The sequence below is a fragment of the Macrobrachium nipponense genome, chromosome 26 (genome assembly GCF_015104395.2).
Source record: "Macrobrachium nipponense isolate FS-2020 chromosome 26, ASM1510439v2, whole genome shotgun sequence".
Lineage (NCBI taxonomy): Eukaryota > Metazoa > Arthropoda > Malacostraca > Decapoda > Palaemonidae > Macrobrachium > Macrobrachium nipponense.
This window is the reverse complement of record NC_087215.1, coordinates 22,242,155-22,258,456: the sequence shown is the minus strand read 5'-3', so window position 1 is coordinate 22,258,456 and position 16,302 is coordinate 22,242,155. Positions and strand designations below refer to the sequence as shown.

Here is a 16,302-nt window from a genome sequence, read left to right as displayed (position 1 = left end):
GAGAGAATGGGATAATTTAGTGGGTGACAATTATTTTTGCACAAGCTCTCTCTCTCCTTCTCTATCTCTCTCTCCCTCATCTCTCCTCTCCTCTTCGCTACTCTCTTCTCTCTCTCTCTCTCTCTCTCTCTCTCTCTCTCTCTCTCTCTCTCTTCACAGTGCCGTACAGGCAATGAACAAAATGTCAATGAACCAATCTAAAAAAAAAAAATTTTTTTTAGCAATAATGCTTCAAGATATGTTTAATTACATGTAAAACATTGCAAAACAGTTTATAACTCACTTGATCCTTTTAAGGATTAGTTATACAGACTTTTTACATTTTTTACAATTTGTCATTAACAGTGCATACAAGTGATGAACAAAATTGTCCATGAACCAAGCTAAAAAAAAAATTTTTTTAGCAATAACGCTTCTAGATATGTTTATTAACATATAAAAGCCAAAAACAGTGTATTACTCACTTGATCTTATCCAGAATTAGTCATACGGACTTTTTTTTACAAGTATTTTTACAATTTATAGTTCACTTTGCCATATAAGTGATGAACAAAATTGTCCATGAACCAATCTAAAAAAAATTTCAGCATTAACTTCATTCAGAATATATTTATTTAGATATAAAACATTTGAAAGCTGTTAATAATTCAAATTCGATAGTTCCTCGAAATTTGCCAGTTGGCGCACCACTTAATATTGCAACTGCAAGGTTATCCTTCAGTTACACCTTAAAAACCTTTTTAATCATGGTTTCCTTTTCACCGCTGAATGATCTCATAGGTTGCAGTGCTTGGACTTTGACCTAAATTTTATATTCCATTCCATTCTGCTAGTCATTACTATTAAGTTTTGGAAATATCTTTGGAATTGTTTTTCAGAATAAATGTCCTGTTATATTTCAGGTTATGGCAAGAAATAATGAGCATTCCAGGCAATGACATTTGCTGTGATTGTGGTGCTACGAACCCTCGGTGGGCTTCAATTAACCTAGGAATAACACTCTGCATAGGTACGACACTTTACTTTATATCTGTTGAATTTTTAGTTTTTTGTTTTTGACTGTTAATGGAAGGCTTTGCTTCAATTTCTGTTTGGTAAAAGTGACAACCACCAAGAGTGTTTTATTAGTAAATGAAGTTTGCTTTTATTGATGCATGCATTTGGTACGAAGTAGAGTAAGGATGTTTTCTTCTGTTCTTAAACTATAAAACCATGAAGTGGAGCAAATAATTCACACAAAAATTTACTTCACCTATGTTCTCTTTGTAGTAATGTTTTCAGTCTTTGATGTGGTGACCATCTGTGTCTTGTTTGAAATGTTTGAATTAGTTCTTACATAACCTTACATAATTTGTTTTGCAAATAGAAGAGTGTCTTGTCAGTTTGCCATTGCATTTTTTTATCTTGTATTGTTACAGTGAGATGTTCTGTATCCACAGTTAGTGAAGATTTGTCAAATATCATTACAGGCATATTTAAATTGTGATGTATACCTTGGAGAAAAATCCATAGCAAACATGATTCTGTGAAATACAGTGATTATCTATTTCTCTTGCTGATGTTATTTGCCTGATGTTTATATTAATTCTAGATTATTATTTTTTATTTGGAAAAGACTTGTTTTTAATTTCATTCATTAAGTTGAGTATCCATTCCCAGAGTGCTCTGGTATTCACCGTAGTCTGGGCGTACACTACTCCAAGGTGCGGTCGTTAACGTTGGACGCTTGGGAGCCGGAGATTATTAAGGTGATGTTAGAACTGGGCAATAAAATCATCAACTCAATATACCTGGCAACATATTTGCCAGAGGAAACAGATTCTTTAAAACCACTCAGACCTGACAGCCAAAGGTAAATATACATTACTACTTAACCTAGGTAATTGCACGAAACCACTGAATATGTCATAGAAAAAAGAAGATATGATAATGATGTATTGTAGAGCTAGGTATCTTATTTCTTGTCATGGGAAATTTGATATATTGACTTAAAATCCTCCAATCACAAGTGGAAACACTTGTCAAGTACCACACATTAACAGCATGATATATAACATATGTGTATGAATCTCAGTGGCAGAATTAGGGGGTGTGTGGGGCTGGCCCCCTTCAGCTATGAATGGTGCCCATAAGACTGGATTACAGTGGACCCCCCTGTATTCGTGTTCTTGGCATTCGCGGACTCACGTTTGCAGATTTCTGTATGGACCATATCTACCCATTATTTGCGGGAAATTAGCATATTCGTGGTATTTTTCTATGAGAAATACCTATCCACAAATTCCTGCTTTTTTTATATCAATTTCATCATAAAATGCACTTTTTGTGATAAAACAATTAAAATAAACAGGTATAAACATTTTTAGTGGAGTTTCTTGAGTTTTAACTAAGAAAATAGGCAGCTTTAAGCATTTTTATAGGGGTTTCAATTATTCACGGACTCTAGCTATTCGCGCAGGGGGGCGGGGTCTGGTACGCATCCCCCGCGAATACAGGGGGAACACTATATTATCAAGCATCAATATCAGCAAAAATCTAAACTGATAATAATGAACCAAACAAAAACTTCTTTCAGTTTTCTTCTGAAGATTGAAAAAGAAACCCACAAAATCACTTTGTACATTTTATTTTACTTCACACTCGAGTACTTTCAGGCCCTATCTGTGGCCCATTTTCAAGGCTGACAACCTACACATCTGAAAATGGGCCACAGATAGGGCTTGAAAGTAATCAAGTGTGCAGTAAAATATAATGTACAAAGTGATTTTGTGGGTTTCTTTTTCAACTGATGATAATGTTAGTAGTAGTAATAGTTGTTGTTGTTGTTGCTGTTGTTGTAGCAATAAGAGTACATATAAAGAACAGATTTCCAGAAATCAAGTGTAAAATAAAAAACGATGAAATAACTGGCTGAGAGGAACTAAGAATACAAGAAAGAAAGAACACAGTCTTTCTTGAAACAGACACGTACAACAGTCAGTGTTTAATGCAACTAATGCAAGTACGTATAGCAGATAATTTAACATCTGTGATAAAAAATGGTATGAATGATCTATATTTAAGTTTTGATCATTATCTATATTTCAGTTTTGATCATTAGGTATTCTCTAATTATTGAAATTGGATTGTATTATGTATCCCAGTTTCAATCAATCAGTATAGATCTGTAACTGGTTTCCATCTAACAAGAATTGGTTACAGGTTTTTCATATTGACCATCATAAAAGTACCAAAATGTGTCCCAAAATGATTGTGAAATGTTATATGTAAAGCATTTTGCTCCCAGGCCTCCACCCAAGACCCTGCTGGGGAAGCTATCACTTACTCAGGCCCCCTAGCTTATTGCCTTGCTCCTCCTGGATCTGCCACTGAATGAATCTATGCATAATTTTTTATACAAATTAAACATTGACATCCTCAGCTTTAATAATCAGTCATTTACATGACTTTAACTTTTTTATTATTATTTTCTTTGTTATTTACAGATCATTTCGAGAGGAATGGATTAAAGCCAAGTATGTTGAACGAAAGTTTGTGAAGAAGCTGTCGACTTCAATTTTAGATGGGTCTTCCTCTCCCTCCTCTAATTCACCAGAAAAGGTATTTATAATGGCTTTTTGTATAAAGAATTGGTTAAGATTGTCAGGGAAATAGATTTGTATGAAATATTGTAATCTTCCTCTCTCTTTCTCTGCTTACCCCCAAAGGTGGGGTAATGTTCTTTGCAGTCTCCTTTCAGCTCATAGCTGGAACCTTTTACTATACCTCTGTTCAAATTCTCTTTTATCCATCTTACTTTCTATCCTCTCCCAACAATATTTTCAGTATTATTGTCAAGTGTTGAATGACCTCATAGGTCCTAGTACCTAGCCTTTGGCCTAAATTTTTTATGTCAGTATATTTTCCTTTCTCTTTCTTTGCCCTTCATCAGGGTTGTTGTTTTTATTAAGCTGTTCCCAGGGATTTTTTATATTTTTTGTTTCATATTTTACTTAATGCTGTAGATCAAAGTTAATGCTGTAGATAAAAAATATTTTCAAAATGAAACTATCATATAAAAGGCTCTGGTTTATATACCTTGGAAAAAGTAATAAAAAAGTTATTAAATTATAATTATCACATAGCAAGTTATTTCCTGGTTGCTTTCAGAAGCCCACTAAAAAGTATTGGAGTATATTGCGGAGACGCAAACGTGTTCATCGTAGGAGTAGGAACATTGCTGATCACACAAATGATGATGAGTCTGCTAGTGAACCTGGAACTCCAGTTAATCATCCTGAATCTCAGATCATACCTCAAATTCATATAGAGTAAGTTAACCCACATTCCAAAAAAGCAGGTATCTTGGTAAATTTATGATTCATTATTTGAGAGCTTACTTACTAGAGGCAAAGGCTCTACTTGTTTTTACTAAGAAACCTTATTTTTTGTGGTGCATGTTTTAGTTTATTCTTTTCTAATAATGGTATTAGTATAATGCCACAGGCTTTGAGAGCATGCTGTTTCCATATCTGCTGAGGATTTAATCATATGGTGTTTTACACTGCTTACTTTGGTGGTATGTCATCATTTTAAGGAAACCTTGAGTACCTACATTGCCAGTGCTCTCACTCCTTGTCTCTCATTTAAAGAGTTTAAAGAGGAAAGAATGGTTAGGTTTTGTGTATAAGTCCTTATGCAACATAGACTTGGCCAAATTTTTGTATTGAAATATTCTTATTTTTCAGGCCTAACAGCCCTATCACGGATACCGGCGAAAATAGCAATATATTTTTATTTGACATTGCAAGACATAGTAGTACAAGGAATAGAATATCTCAAGAACTTGATAATATGTCCCTGCCAAGTGACGACAATTCAACTGATGGGGAGCATTCAGCAGAATATGGTAAATTATATGTCACAGACTGATAATTTTTATTGTTTTTCTTATTGCTGATTAGTGTGCCAAGCCAACCATTAATGGAACCAGTAAAAGAGCTATCAACTTGCTTAGAAAGTTTCAGAGAATAGAGCAATGACATGAAAAGTAAAGGATAAAATAAAGGATTAGGATGGAGCAGATATGAATATATTTTGATACATTAACAAATTTAAAAATATAATATACAAAATGATTAGTTGAGCGGGAATAGTAGTTCATTGAATGTCAATTGAGGTTTTGCTTTATTTTTATCATGCTCTTTAAAATTCAATTTATTCACATATTTTCTCATATAATTACTTATGAATAATGAACCGATGAATTGTGTGATTCAATCACTGAAGTGAATATATTTTGGAACACCCATTAATCGTTGATATACAGTTGAACCTCTTATAACTGGCATTCTATGGTCTGGAAACTCCCATGGTTTGGCTTGCATTTGAGTCAGTTGCCATTAGTTCGTTGCACTGCCACCAGGCTGACGCCACTTAATGTTAACAACTTCAAGACAGCAAAAATTAAAATTATGCCATAACTCATTTGTTTTTATGAAAATAGTTGTTAGTAATGAAAATATGTGAAGTCGAATATGTTTTTGGTATTAACTTTAAACGAATAAATATATTTTTGTAAATATTCCACTTGAGAAGGCTCTACTGAGTCAAAACTTTTAATCAAATCAATGAGATATTTGGCATTGCACGAATTCCTTACTCTGTGCTTGAAAGACATAGGTGATACAGTTTTGATAATTTCTTTATGTAACTGTGTATTTACCTATTGGATATGCCACCCATGAAATCAGATGATGCTAGAGATAAGAAGTGCAAGCATAAATCTTTATCTATGCTAAAAAAGGTTTATTTCAATTATGAATAGTTTAATGTTCATTTTCCTCAATAGATGGCGGTTTGCGTTGTTTATATTTTGACGGCGACATTCAAATGCTCTGTGATCGCTGAAATTCATTCATTATGTTTTTCTTCTTGCTACCCTTTATAATCAAAATAAGTGCTGAAGAGACTAATAGCAATAATTATGAAGATACGAAATTTAGGATATGATAGTCACCAATAATAATGTGCAGATTCTGAAGTGTTTAGTACCATAGTCGACTTACGATTAGGCTAACTTGGGAATGTAGGCTAAATGTCTTAAATAAAGTACACTATTTTAAAGAAAATTATAAGTATAAAATTATAAAATAATGAAGTTAAAATTTAAGAGTAATAATATGATAAAAAGCAGTGTCAGAACTAGCCAAGTACAGTGGTACCTCGGGATACGAAAGGCTCATCTTACGAAAAACTCAAGATACGAAAGCAAATACGAAGATTTTTGCAGCTCTATATATGAAAATTGTTCAAGATATGAAAGGTTGTTGCTGTAAAGTCCGAGATTCGCCCGGACCACCGATAACAATTTTAAAACTCGCGCGCCGCCAACTGAGTAGACTCACCATCATCCTCCTGCTCTCCCATTGGTTCCTGATGCTAGTCACCGCCATAATATCCTTCTCTCCTATTGGTCAGCATCTCTCCCATGATCCCATGATGCATCTACATAGCGGCGTGCTCTTTCCGCCAATTCGCGGCATCATCGGTATCGGAAGCACGCGAAATTCGTTCGTTCTATACAATTTCGTTTATTAACGTAAATTCATTAGTGATTTCGTTGTAGTATACTTCATCGTGTTGTGTGAAAACTTTACTACATACGTATACTACATAACATAATTACGTACAGTATATACGTAGTCATGGGTCCCAAGAAAGTTTAAGTTCACAGAAAGAAGAGGATGCTTTCTTTGGAGACGAAGATGGAGATAATTAAAAAGTATGAAGCTGGTATGCAATTGAGTGAGATTGCCAAGGAATATGGCCGAAATCCGTCGACAATAGGCACCATCCTTAGGCAGAAGGATGTCATCAAAGCAGCTATACCTTCCAAGGGTGTGACTATTTTGTCCAGCAAGAGGAGTCACGTGCACGATGAAATGGAAAGGCTGCTTCTTGTCTGGATAAAAGACAAAGAAATCGCTGGCGGTACGATAATGGAGATGACAATCTGCCACAAGGCCAGCGCTATTTTCGTTGATTTGATTGCCCAGGCCGAAGGCGACGGAGGAGAAGGGACATCGACGCCAACCCCAGAGTTCAAGGCTTCTCATGGGTGGTTCGAAAAATTCCTTAAACGGACTGGCATCCATTCGGTGGTGGGGCGTGGGGAGGCGGCCAGCTTGGACTTGAAAGCGGACTCGGACTCTCAATGAAGGCTACAGTTCTCAGCAAGTCTTCAACTGACAAGACTGGCCTTTGTTCATATACGGAATAAACCTTCGGTCTTGACATTAGGATTTACTAGCGCCAAGCTGGAAACCGGTAGAATTAAAATTACACTTGTGAGATCCAAGGACTATTGGCATCTATACCAGGTCACAGGGCATGTATGCCCAGAATGCCTTCGGTGTCCTGTGACCCACCAGTTATATTCTTACCGCCTTTAAGATAAGATGTGTTTACTGTATCTGATTTAAAGCCGGTTTTCAGTTTGCCCGTTTTTTATCCATTTCATTTTCATTTTTCTTATTACTTTTTCTTTCTCTGAGTGTGCTCAGTGTGAGTGTGATCAGTAAGAGCGTATAAGTGGTAAGATGGAAATTTTCACTTCACCATAGGGATTTTCTGCTGTTTCGAAGAGGAGACAAAGGAAGTGCCCCGGAGTCAGCGCCAGCTGGAAACCAGTAAAGTTTAAAATAATTGTGTACGCATTTCGATGTTGTGATATGCATCCGACTCATCGACCAAGCTTGGCAGGAGGTTTCGAGGCGAACCTTGAATTCCTCGAGGAGGAAACTCTGGCCTGATGCCGTATCCGCCCGAGACTTCGAGGGATTCGACGTGGGCGAAGCTGGTGCTGCAGATTCAGGAACAGTTGATGATCCTGAAACTCTTTCGCAACCAGATCTTGACGAGATCGTTGCACTCGGCAAGTCCATGGGGCTGGTCGTCGACAAGGAACAACATCAATGACCTTCTCGAGAAGCACCAAGAAGAGCTTATGATGGATGACCTGAAGGAGTTGGAGGCCATGCAACATAACGTCGTTCTAGAAGAGTTCTCTAGCAGCGGCGAGGAGGAGGACGACGACTCTATGACAACAGCAGAAATTAAGGATGCTCTAGCTGCTTTTCATAAGGTGCAATCATTTGTAGAAAAGAGACACCCCAAAAAGGCTTACACAGGTCGTATGCTTGGACAGTTCGATGACGTTTGCCTGAGTCGTTTCAGGAACATTGTCAAAAGCAGGCAGAAGCAATCTTCCTTGGATAGTTATTTTTTAAAGAGACCTTTAATAGGCATAAGGAAAAAGGAAGAACCAAGTGATACTATGAAAAGACAGAAAGTTGAAAGTGGTGAAGAAGTTGAAATTTTGTAAAAAAAAAAAAAAATTTAAAGTATAAAATTTTTTTTAAAAATGTAAAAATCCAAAAAAGAAAAACAAATTAATTTTAAGTTTTTTGTTAAGTTAAGTGTTACAGTTTTGTTAATGTGTTTCGTAAAGTAGAGTTTTTGTTTTCCTGACATTTTTTTATGTGTTTCGTAAAGTTAAGTGTACGTATCTGCCGTTTGTCCTCCTCCTCTGTCGCCACTTTCGGAGATAGCCTCACTTGAAAGGTAAGGTTCCACATTTTACTACATACGTACGTATGTACGTACAGTATTTCTTGTATACCATGTACACTAATACACTTTATTTACAGGTACTATGTAGTACATATTAGCAGTACGTATTAAGTTAGGTATTGAATGGTCCAAATTGTTGTAGTATTTCATTGTTTATAGGTCAATTTAGCTTTATTATGAAATTTACTCGGGTGTTTTTGGAGGACTTGGAACGGATTAGCCATTTTACATGTAAAATGCGGTTTAAGATACGAAAAACTCATGATACGAAGGCCGCCTTGGAACGGATTAATTTCGTATCTTGAGGGACCACTGTAGGAGGCTAAGCCAGAAACTAGGCTAATTGTACTGTATGTGGAATTACCTTGCAAGACACTGTTTACCTGGGGGCTTCATTTTTTAAGGATGTATTCTATCTATATTCCTGGATTTGCTGTGGGCAGGCAAGTGGCCTGGTCCCAAGGTTTCTGGATTTAAGACGTTGGACTGTATAATAATTCATAGACATGATAGCAACATTTCTTTCCAAGTCCAAGATACTGCTACGTTGTATGTACTGAGCTGTACGACAGTTACTACTGAATGACTTTGAATTACATACAAGCTGCTTTAGGACCATTGTTATTATTTAGTAATTCAACCAGACCACTGAGTTAAGATAAACTTCATGACCAGTCTATACTAAATGTATTTTTGATTGCAGTTAGGCTTCCAACTTTTTCTTCAAATTAGAAGTGCAAAGGGGACTAAGTTGTTTTAACATTTTTATAATGTATATGAAAATTCCATCATGTTAGTTAGTGTATTATCAAAAGATATTTTAGCACCCAAATACTGAATGTTCAGCTGTGCTTAGAACTGATGCTACATGATTGCATAGGATTTCATTCAAAATTCACTAATTGGCAACCTAACATGCTCCATATTTATCTATTATTTAAATGCGAAAACACGATTGTTACATACAATAAGGCCATAATATGTTCCATAAGAGTGAAATCGGTCATATATTACAAAACTGTAAGAAAATATGTGTAGCCAAATTTCAGAATAAACACTTATGAAAGATTTTCAGAACTTTCGTTCACTCATCGCTGATGCATTTGACCAAAATGAACTCATCATCTAAACTCAGTTTAATTGTTAGATAAAAAATTAAAAAAAAAATTTGTCATAACATTAATATTGCTTCCAAAACAAGCATAAAATTAAAAACGGGCCAAATTGATTGTTTTTATGTCTCAACATCGAAAAAATATAAGTATGTAAATACAAAAGTAGAATGTACCTACTGATCTCAATGTGTGAGTAGAGCGTGTGTGATGCAACTATTAGAGTGGCGGTACAACAAGAACCACCTGGTGTAACATACGTAGGTCTACATTAAGTAGTGACAATGAATTATCTTGAAAACATTTATTTTATATTTGTTAGAGGAATATTTGGATTTTCATACAAATAAAATTATTTATGATATATTTCTTAACTACTTAAAAAATGACGGCTTACTAGCAAATATTCTTTACTTTACGTTAAGCATTCACTTCTTGATTTTAACAATATCTGGCCAGAAAGTAAATAAGGTTATCTACACGTTCTTGCACTTCAAGTTACCTTGTGAAAGAATAGATTATACACCAAAAGTGTGCAGAAGGAATTTTAAGAAAATAATATTTTAAGCCAGTTGAAAAACAAGTGTTCCATATGCCTTGATATTAATACTAATAGATATTTTGATTAACCCTTAAATGCCGAAGCGGTAAAAAAAAAAAATGTCTCCCGTGTGCCGGAGGTGTTTCAGAGTGAGCTCGGAAGCGGAAAAAATATTTTTTTCAAAAAATCACAGCGCGCTTGGTTTTCAAGATTAAGAGTTCATTTTTTGGCTCCTTTTTTTGTCATTGGCTGAAGTTTAGTATGCAACCATCAAAAATGAAAAAAATTATCATTATCATATATAATAATGCGATATATGATAGCGCGAAAAACGAAATTTCATATATAATTGTATTCAAATTGCGCTGTGCGCAAAACGGTTAAAGGTAACAAGTTACTTTTTTTTTGTTGTAATTTACACTAAATTGCGATCATTTTAGAGAAAATATTATCACAAAATAATGCATGAATTCGTAACGCGCGGACGTAAACAAATATTTTTTTCAAAAATTCACCATAAATCTAAATATTGTCCTAGAGACTTCCCATTTCTTTCAAAATGAAGACAAATCATTGAATATTACTATACTGTAAGAGTATTAGCTTACAAATGCAGTTTTCGACCATATCTGACGAGTTAAAGTTGACCGAATGTCGATTTTTTTTATATACCGTATATACTCGAGTAACGTGCGATCTCGCATATCATGCGACCCCAAAATTTTCACCAATAAACAGTGGTTTTGTCATGTATCTCATGTATCATGCGAGTTCCTTTTCCGAGGTCAGTTCATAAGGTTGGTGGTTTAGTGTGCTAATGGCCGAGTCGTTCAGATGTGTGCTGCTGCTAGTGAAGTTACGGTAATTTTCTTACAAATCTCGAGAATTGAATAGAAGATCTCAAGATTAAAAAAGAATCCCAAGATAATAAAATAATTGTAAAAATAACACGCCTTGGAGTCCTAAATCATCTCTCTCTCTCTCTCTCTCTCTCTCTCTCTCTCCTCGCTCTCTCTCTCTCTCTCTCTCTCTCAGAAATAAATACTGTAATTTGAGTCTTTCATCAACGGGTATCAGTAAATGTGTAGACATTGTGTGCGTGTTTACAAAAATGTGCAGTACACACACATTCCGATGTTTCGGTTTTTGGAATTTTTCAATTTCGGAAATGTGAGGTCAGATGCATAATCAAACAAACATCACTACTGCAGCAAAAACATTTTTTTTCCTTTATGTTTTTCATTATTGTTATTTATTAATTACAGTTTATTTAAATAAATATTAATATAATACTATTACATGAATGTGAGATAATTAAGATCACCTATAATAAAATAGTGGGACAATGAATATCATATGTTCACTAATAGCTATTATTTTCAAAACAAACATTCCGTAAAACGCAAAAAATATATGTACATAACAATCAAAATCTAATAATGTTTAGCAGTTCAACTTGTGAATTTCAACATTAAGTATGACTATATAATATATATCACCATATCGATCTTGCAGTTGAGAGTCGTAAAATTTTGAGGATGGTCCGGGGGGAAAAGGATTTGTACTTTGTGATTACGTATCGCTACAACACCATGTGGTATTTTCATACCACTATATTGATGACGCATCGCTACGACACACTGGTATTTTTCATACCACTATACATTAAAGTTAAAATGATCACGTTATATTATTGTTTTCACGAAGAAATAATTATATTAAGAAAATTATCAAGTAATTTTTGCCGTCAGCAGTCAGAAAATCACGAACATGGTAACGTTCAAACCTAGTGTCATCCACGGCATATGTCTATAAATAGAACAGAAGCAGAGGGCAGTCATTGGATAACAGATCTCCATGGCTACCAACCAGCCAATCAGGTGTTAGTTATACTACTCTGTGAATTTCTTAGAATGAACGTTTACACGTAACACACGGGAAGCTAACGATGATGTGTGTGCTTTGCATACAGTACGTAGTTTTTTGTTTTTATTAGTGTATTTTACTGATTACATGAGGAATATTCTCTCTCTCTCTCTCATCCGCTCTCTTCTCTTCTCTCTCTCTCTCTCTATCTCTCTCTCTCTCTCGTCTCTCTCTCTCTCTTCTCTCTCTCTCTCTCTCTCTCTCTCAGGAAAGATACCGTCAATTCAATTTATCAGTATCTTTTCTTGATAGAGTAAATATTTAGGACTCCAAAGCTTGGCATATGTCAATTATTTTATTATCTTGGGATTTTTGGTTAATCTTGGGATTTTCCATGGTCAACTCTTGGATTAGTAAGAAAATGCGATTATTTGAAGTACCAGTAGCAGCAGCTGCAGCGCACACCCAAATGAATCGGGTAAGCCTAGCACGCCAAACAATAGTATTTACAAAATGAGCGGAGCTCTCTGGCTGGGCTGTTTTGGTCCACCCACGTGTTTGATCGCATATCTGCCAAATTTATAACAACAACAGAGATAAAACCATTTCTCCCATTGCAGATATCAAATATTATCTTTTCCGTTGCGCAGAATTCTAAATAAATTACGTAGGTTCACGATTGATAAAGTTTTTTATGCAATAACAAGAAACGGAGTCAGATTTTCTATCAACAGGGCATCTCATTTTGGTGCTGCTGCGAATATTTCAACCAGTTCCACGTGTGTTTAAATCCATACTGACTGTACAGTCTGGAGGCAGTTCTCCCTTCTACACATATCTTGATTTCTTAATATCGTAGGTATAGAATAAATTGGTGAGCAAGGAAATATGAAATAAAGCATAACAGTAAGTTTGACGAGTGATAAAATAAACAATCGTATACAGACAGACTCTCTCTCTCTCTCTCTCTCCTCTCTCTCTCTCCTCTCTCTCTCTCGTCTCTCTCTCTCTCATCTCTCTCTCTCTCTGAGAAAATAATAGATAGGAAACAATGACTGAATTATTGCTTGAATGCGATATGGCAAAGTTTTGGCCTGACTGAAGTGTGGAGTGACTTTGACACCGACTTACAAGTTATTCCTCACAGCCATGGATAGACATCAACTTTACAGCCGAGAAAGGGCAAGCGTATACAAAATAAATAGGTATGGAAAAAGCGAAATGAGGGCCTATGTTGTCCCATAAAAACTCTCGCTCGGACAGCTGTAAGATTTAGGAGAGAGAGAGAGAGAGCAGGGCCGAATAGGAAGGAGATTAAAGTACCTGGGAATGAAAACAAAAACCCCTTATAATCTTATAATTATAGCCTCGGGGTTTGTCTCAACGACATTCAAAGGTCTGTCACACACGGGCAGTTGTTGTTGTTGTAGAATTAGCATAAGGGCAGATCTTTAAAAGCCACGCCAGGGAGCTCGCCACGGTGACAAGACTATGCCTTCCATATGAATTGACGATGTCCTATACGAAGATGCAGGAGATGAAGATGAAATGATCAAAGATCTGGAAGATGACGAATATGATGACTGCCTTGATGGCAAAGAATTCAGAGCAGTATTTGATGATACGGACACGGAGAACGACTTTGGAGGATTTTAGTTCATTAATTTTATGCATTTTTTTTTTACTTTAATAAATTTTCACTTACCTGCGTATCCTAAAATGAAAATAATAGTTCAAGTAACAAATGTTTCTTTTACTGAGTAAAACAAAAAGTAAAAAATCCTTCGGTGTTGTGCCTTAATCAACTAATTTGGAAATTATAGATGGTTATATTATAGTCTAGAACAGTTAAACATGTTGTATAAACCAAAATAATGCAAATGGCGCACGATCGCTCTTTTGTATTTTAAAATACAATAGTAATATGAGAATGCATACAATATTATTGGATATAGTGAAGTACAAGTAAAGCATAACTTTTTAAAAGATCTACTGTTTTCCTCCGGTAGTAACTATCGCGATCTGCCGATTTGGGAAAGCATAGACGGTACGCTAATTTTATGCCGCGTGTATGATGCGACCCCTTTAAAATTAGCTTCAAAATTAGGTTTCAAAAGTCGCATGATATGCGAGTATATACGGTATAATATTTTTTTATGCATTATTTCAGAAATAAGACAAGCTACAACTTCAAATATTTTTTGTTTTATTCTACATAAAATTGCGCACATTTTCATATATAAAACTCTATGAAATGCCTAATATGAAACTGAGCAAATATTCCGAGAATGGGACGTATGCATTTCGGAGATTTGTGGTGGAGAATCCGCGCGCGGAGGGAAGGAAAGTTTTTTTTTTTAAATTCACCATAAATGTGAATATTGTGCTAGAGACTTCGAATTTATTTCAAGATGAAGATAAATGACTGAATATTACTAGACTGTAAAAGTTTTAGCTTACAATTGCGTTTTTTGGCTTTTTTCGGACCCATTTCGGTAGAGTCAAAGTTGACCGAACGTGGTTTTTTCTATTTATCATGATTTATATGCAAATATTTCAAAAATGAGAAAAGCTACAACCTTCAATTATTTTTTGTTGTATTCTAAATAAAATTGCGCACATTTTCTATATAAAACTTTATGTAACGGCTAATTTAAAATGGTGCAAACATTACCACAATCGCACGTATGATTTTTTCGGAAGTTAACGCGCGGACGTAAAGAAAATGTTATTTATTTCATAAATTCACCATAAATTGAAATATTGTGCTAGAGACTTCCAATATGTTTTAAAATGAAGGTAAATGCTTGAATATTACTAGAATATAAGCGTTTTAGCTTACAATTGCGTTTTTCGACCATTTCGGTAGAGTCAAAGTTGACCAAAGGTTGAAAATTTGTCACTTATCATTTTTTATATGAAAATATTTCAAAATTGATGAAAGCTACAACCATGGGTTGAAATTGCGCACATTTCCATATATAAAACTTTATGTAACGGCTAATTTTACCGCGCGGACGTAAGGAAAAAGTTTTTTCATAAATTCACCATAAATCGAAATATTGTGCTAGAGACTTTCAATTAGTTGCAAAATTAAGGTAAATGATTGAATATTACTAAAAATATAAGAGTTTTAGCTTACAATTGCGTTTTTTTACCATTTCGGTAGAGTCAAAGTTGACTGAAGGTTGAAATTTTTGCACTTATTATTTATATAAAAATATCTCAAAACTGATAAAAGCTACAATCATGAGTATTTTTTTGTTGTATTCTACATAAAAATGCGCACATTTTCATATATAATATTCCATGTAACGGCTAATTTAAAATGGTACAAAAATTATGTCAAAGTGACGAAATAATTTCCGAGATGTGTCACAGATACTTTTTAGTGTGGCAAGAAAGAAATTCGCGCTTGCGCGCCTGCGTAACGATTGTAACAAAACAACACCTCGATCTGTGAACTCCAGCATCCCCCAAGGCGCGTGATTCAAAAGTTTTCGGCTGGTAGGCCTATAAGTATTTTTCCGCGAATTTAAAAAAAAAAATTTTTGAGTCTACGTATCGTACGTCCATTCGGCATACGGGAGACATTTTGACTCGACGTTTAATACGTCCATTCGGCGTTTAAGGGTTAATAGCCATCTTCTCCATATAATCAAAATCATCATCATCTTTTATTCCTCAAAGAATAGGTAATCTCTACAAATAAATTCATTAGTAACTAATTACATCTCAGAAGCCTTAGATTATCATTTTGCAACATACAGTCAGATTAAACACAGCCTAAAACCTCCATATTAAAAAAAAACTATTTTGAAATTGTTGTTGACTGTTGAGCTTATTAGGTCTATGTACTGTTATAATGCTGTAGACGTAGTTATGTTGATCAGTCCAAGGAGCATGTTAAGTGTGCTATCATTGATGGCACTGCTGATCTTATCACAACGCACTTTGAACTAAGCAATGTAAAAAAAAATCACTTCAAATCACACAGATTATGAATTATACCAATGCATAAAAGGGATCATATTGATATAACTGTAAGGAAAATGGTGGTAGCTGTGAATTCGCAAACTTTTTGACATGTATGACAGAAATAAAAAAAAAAGTTTAACACTTGTGCATGGCAACGTCACGTTGAGTCTGAGAATCTGGACGATACAAAAA

The 16,302-nt window shown here is 35.0% G+C and overlaps 1 protein-coding gene across 3 annotated transcripts in view; it reads left to right on the top strand.

The window, feature by feature from the left end:
* LOC135200058 (arf-GAP with coiled-coil, ANK repeat and PH domain-containing protein 2-like) overlaps positions 1-16,302 on the top strand; it is a 135,501-nt gene that overhangs the window by 83,472 nt on the left and 35,727 nt on the right. For 2 of the 3 annotated variants that reach the window (XM_064228318.1, XM_064228316.1), the window contains 5 exons: positions 903-1,009; positions 1,660-1,852; positions 3,486-3,600; positions 4,150-4,310; positions 4,728-4,888. In XM_064228318.1, coding sequence (XP_064084388.1) covers positions 903-1,009; positions 1,660-1,852; positions 3,486-3,600; positions 4,150-4,310; positions 4,728-4,888 — 737 coding nt within the window. The remainder of the gene's footprint in view (positions 1-902; positions 1,010-1,659; positions 1,853-3,485; positions 3,601-4,149; positions 4,311-4,727; positions 4,889-16,302) is intronic. The other variant, XM_064228317.1, reaches the window with a different exon arrangement.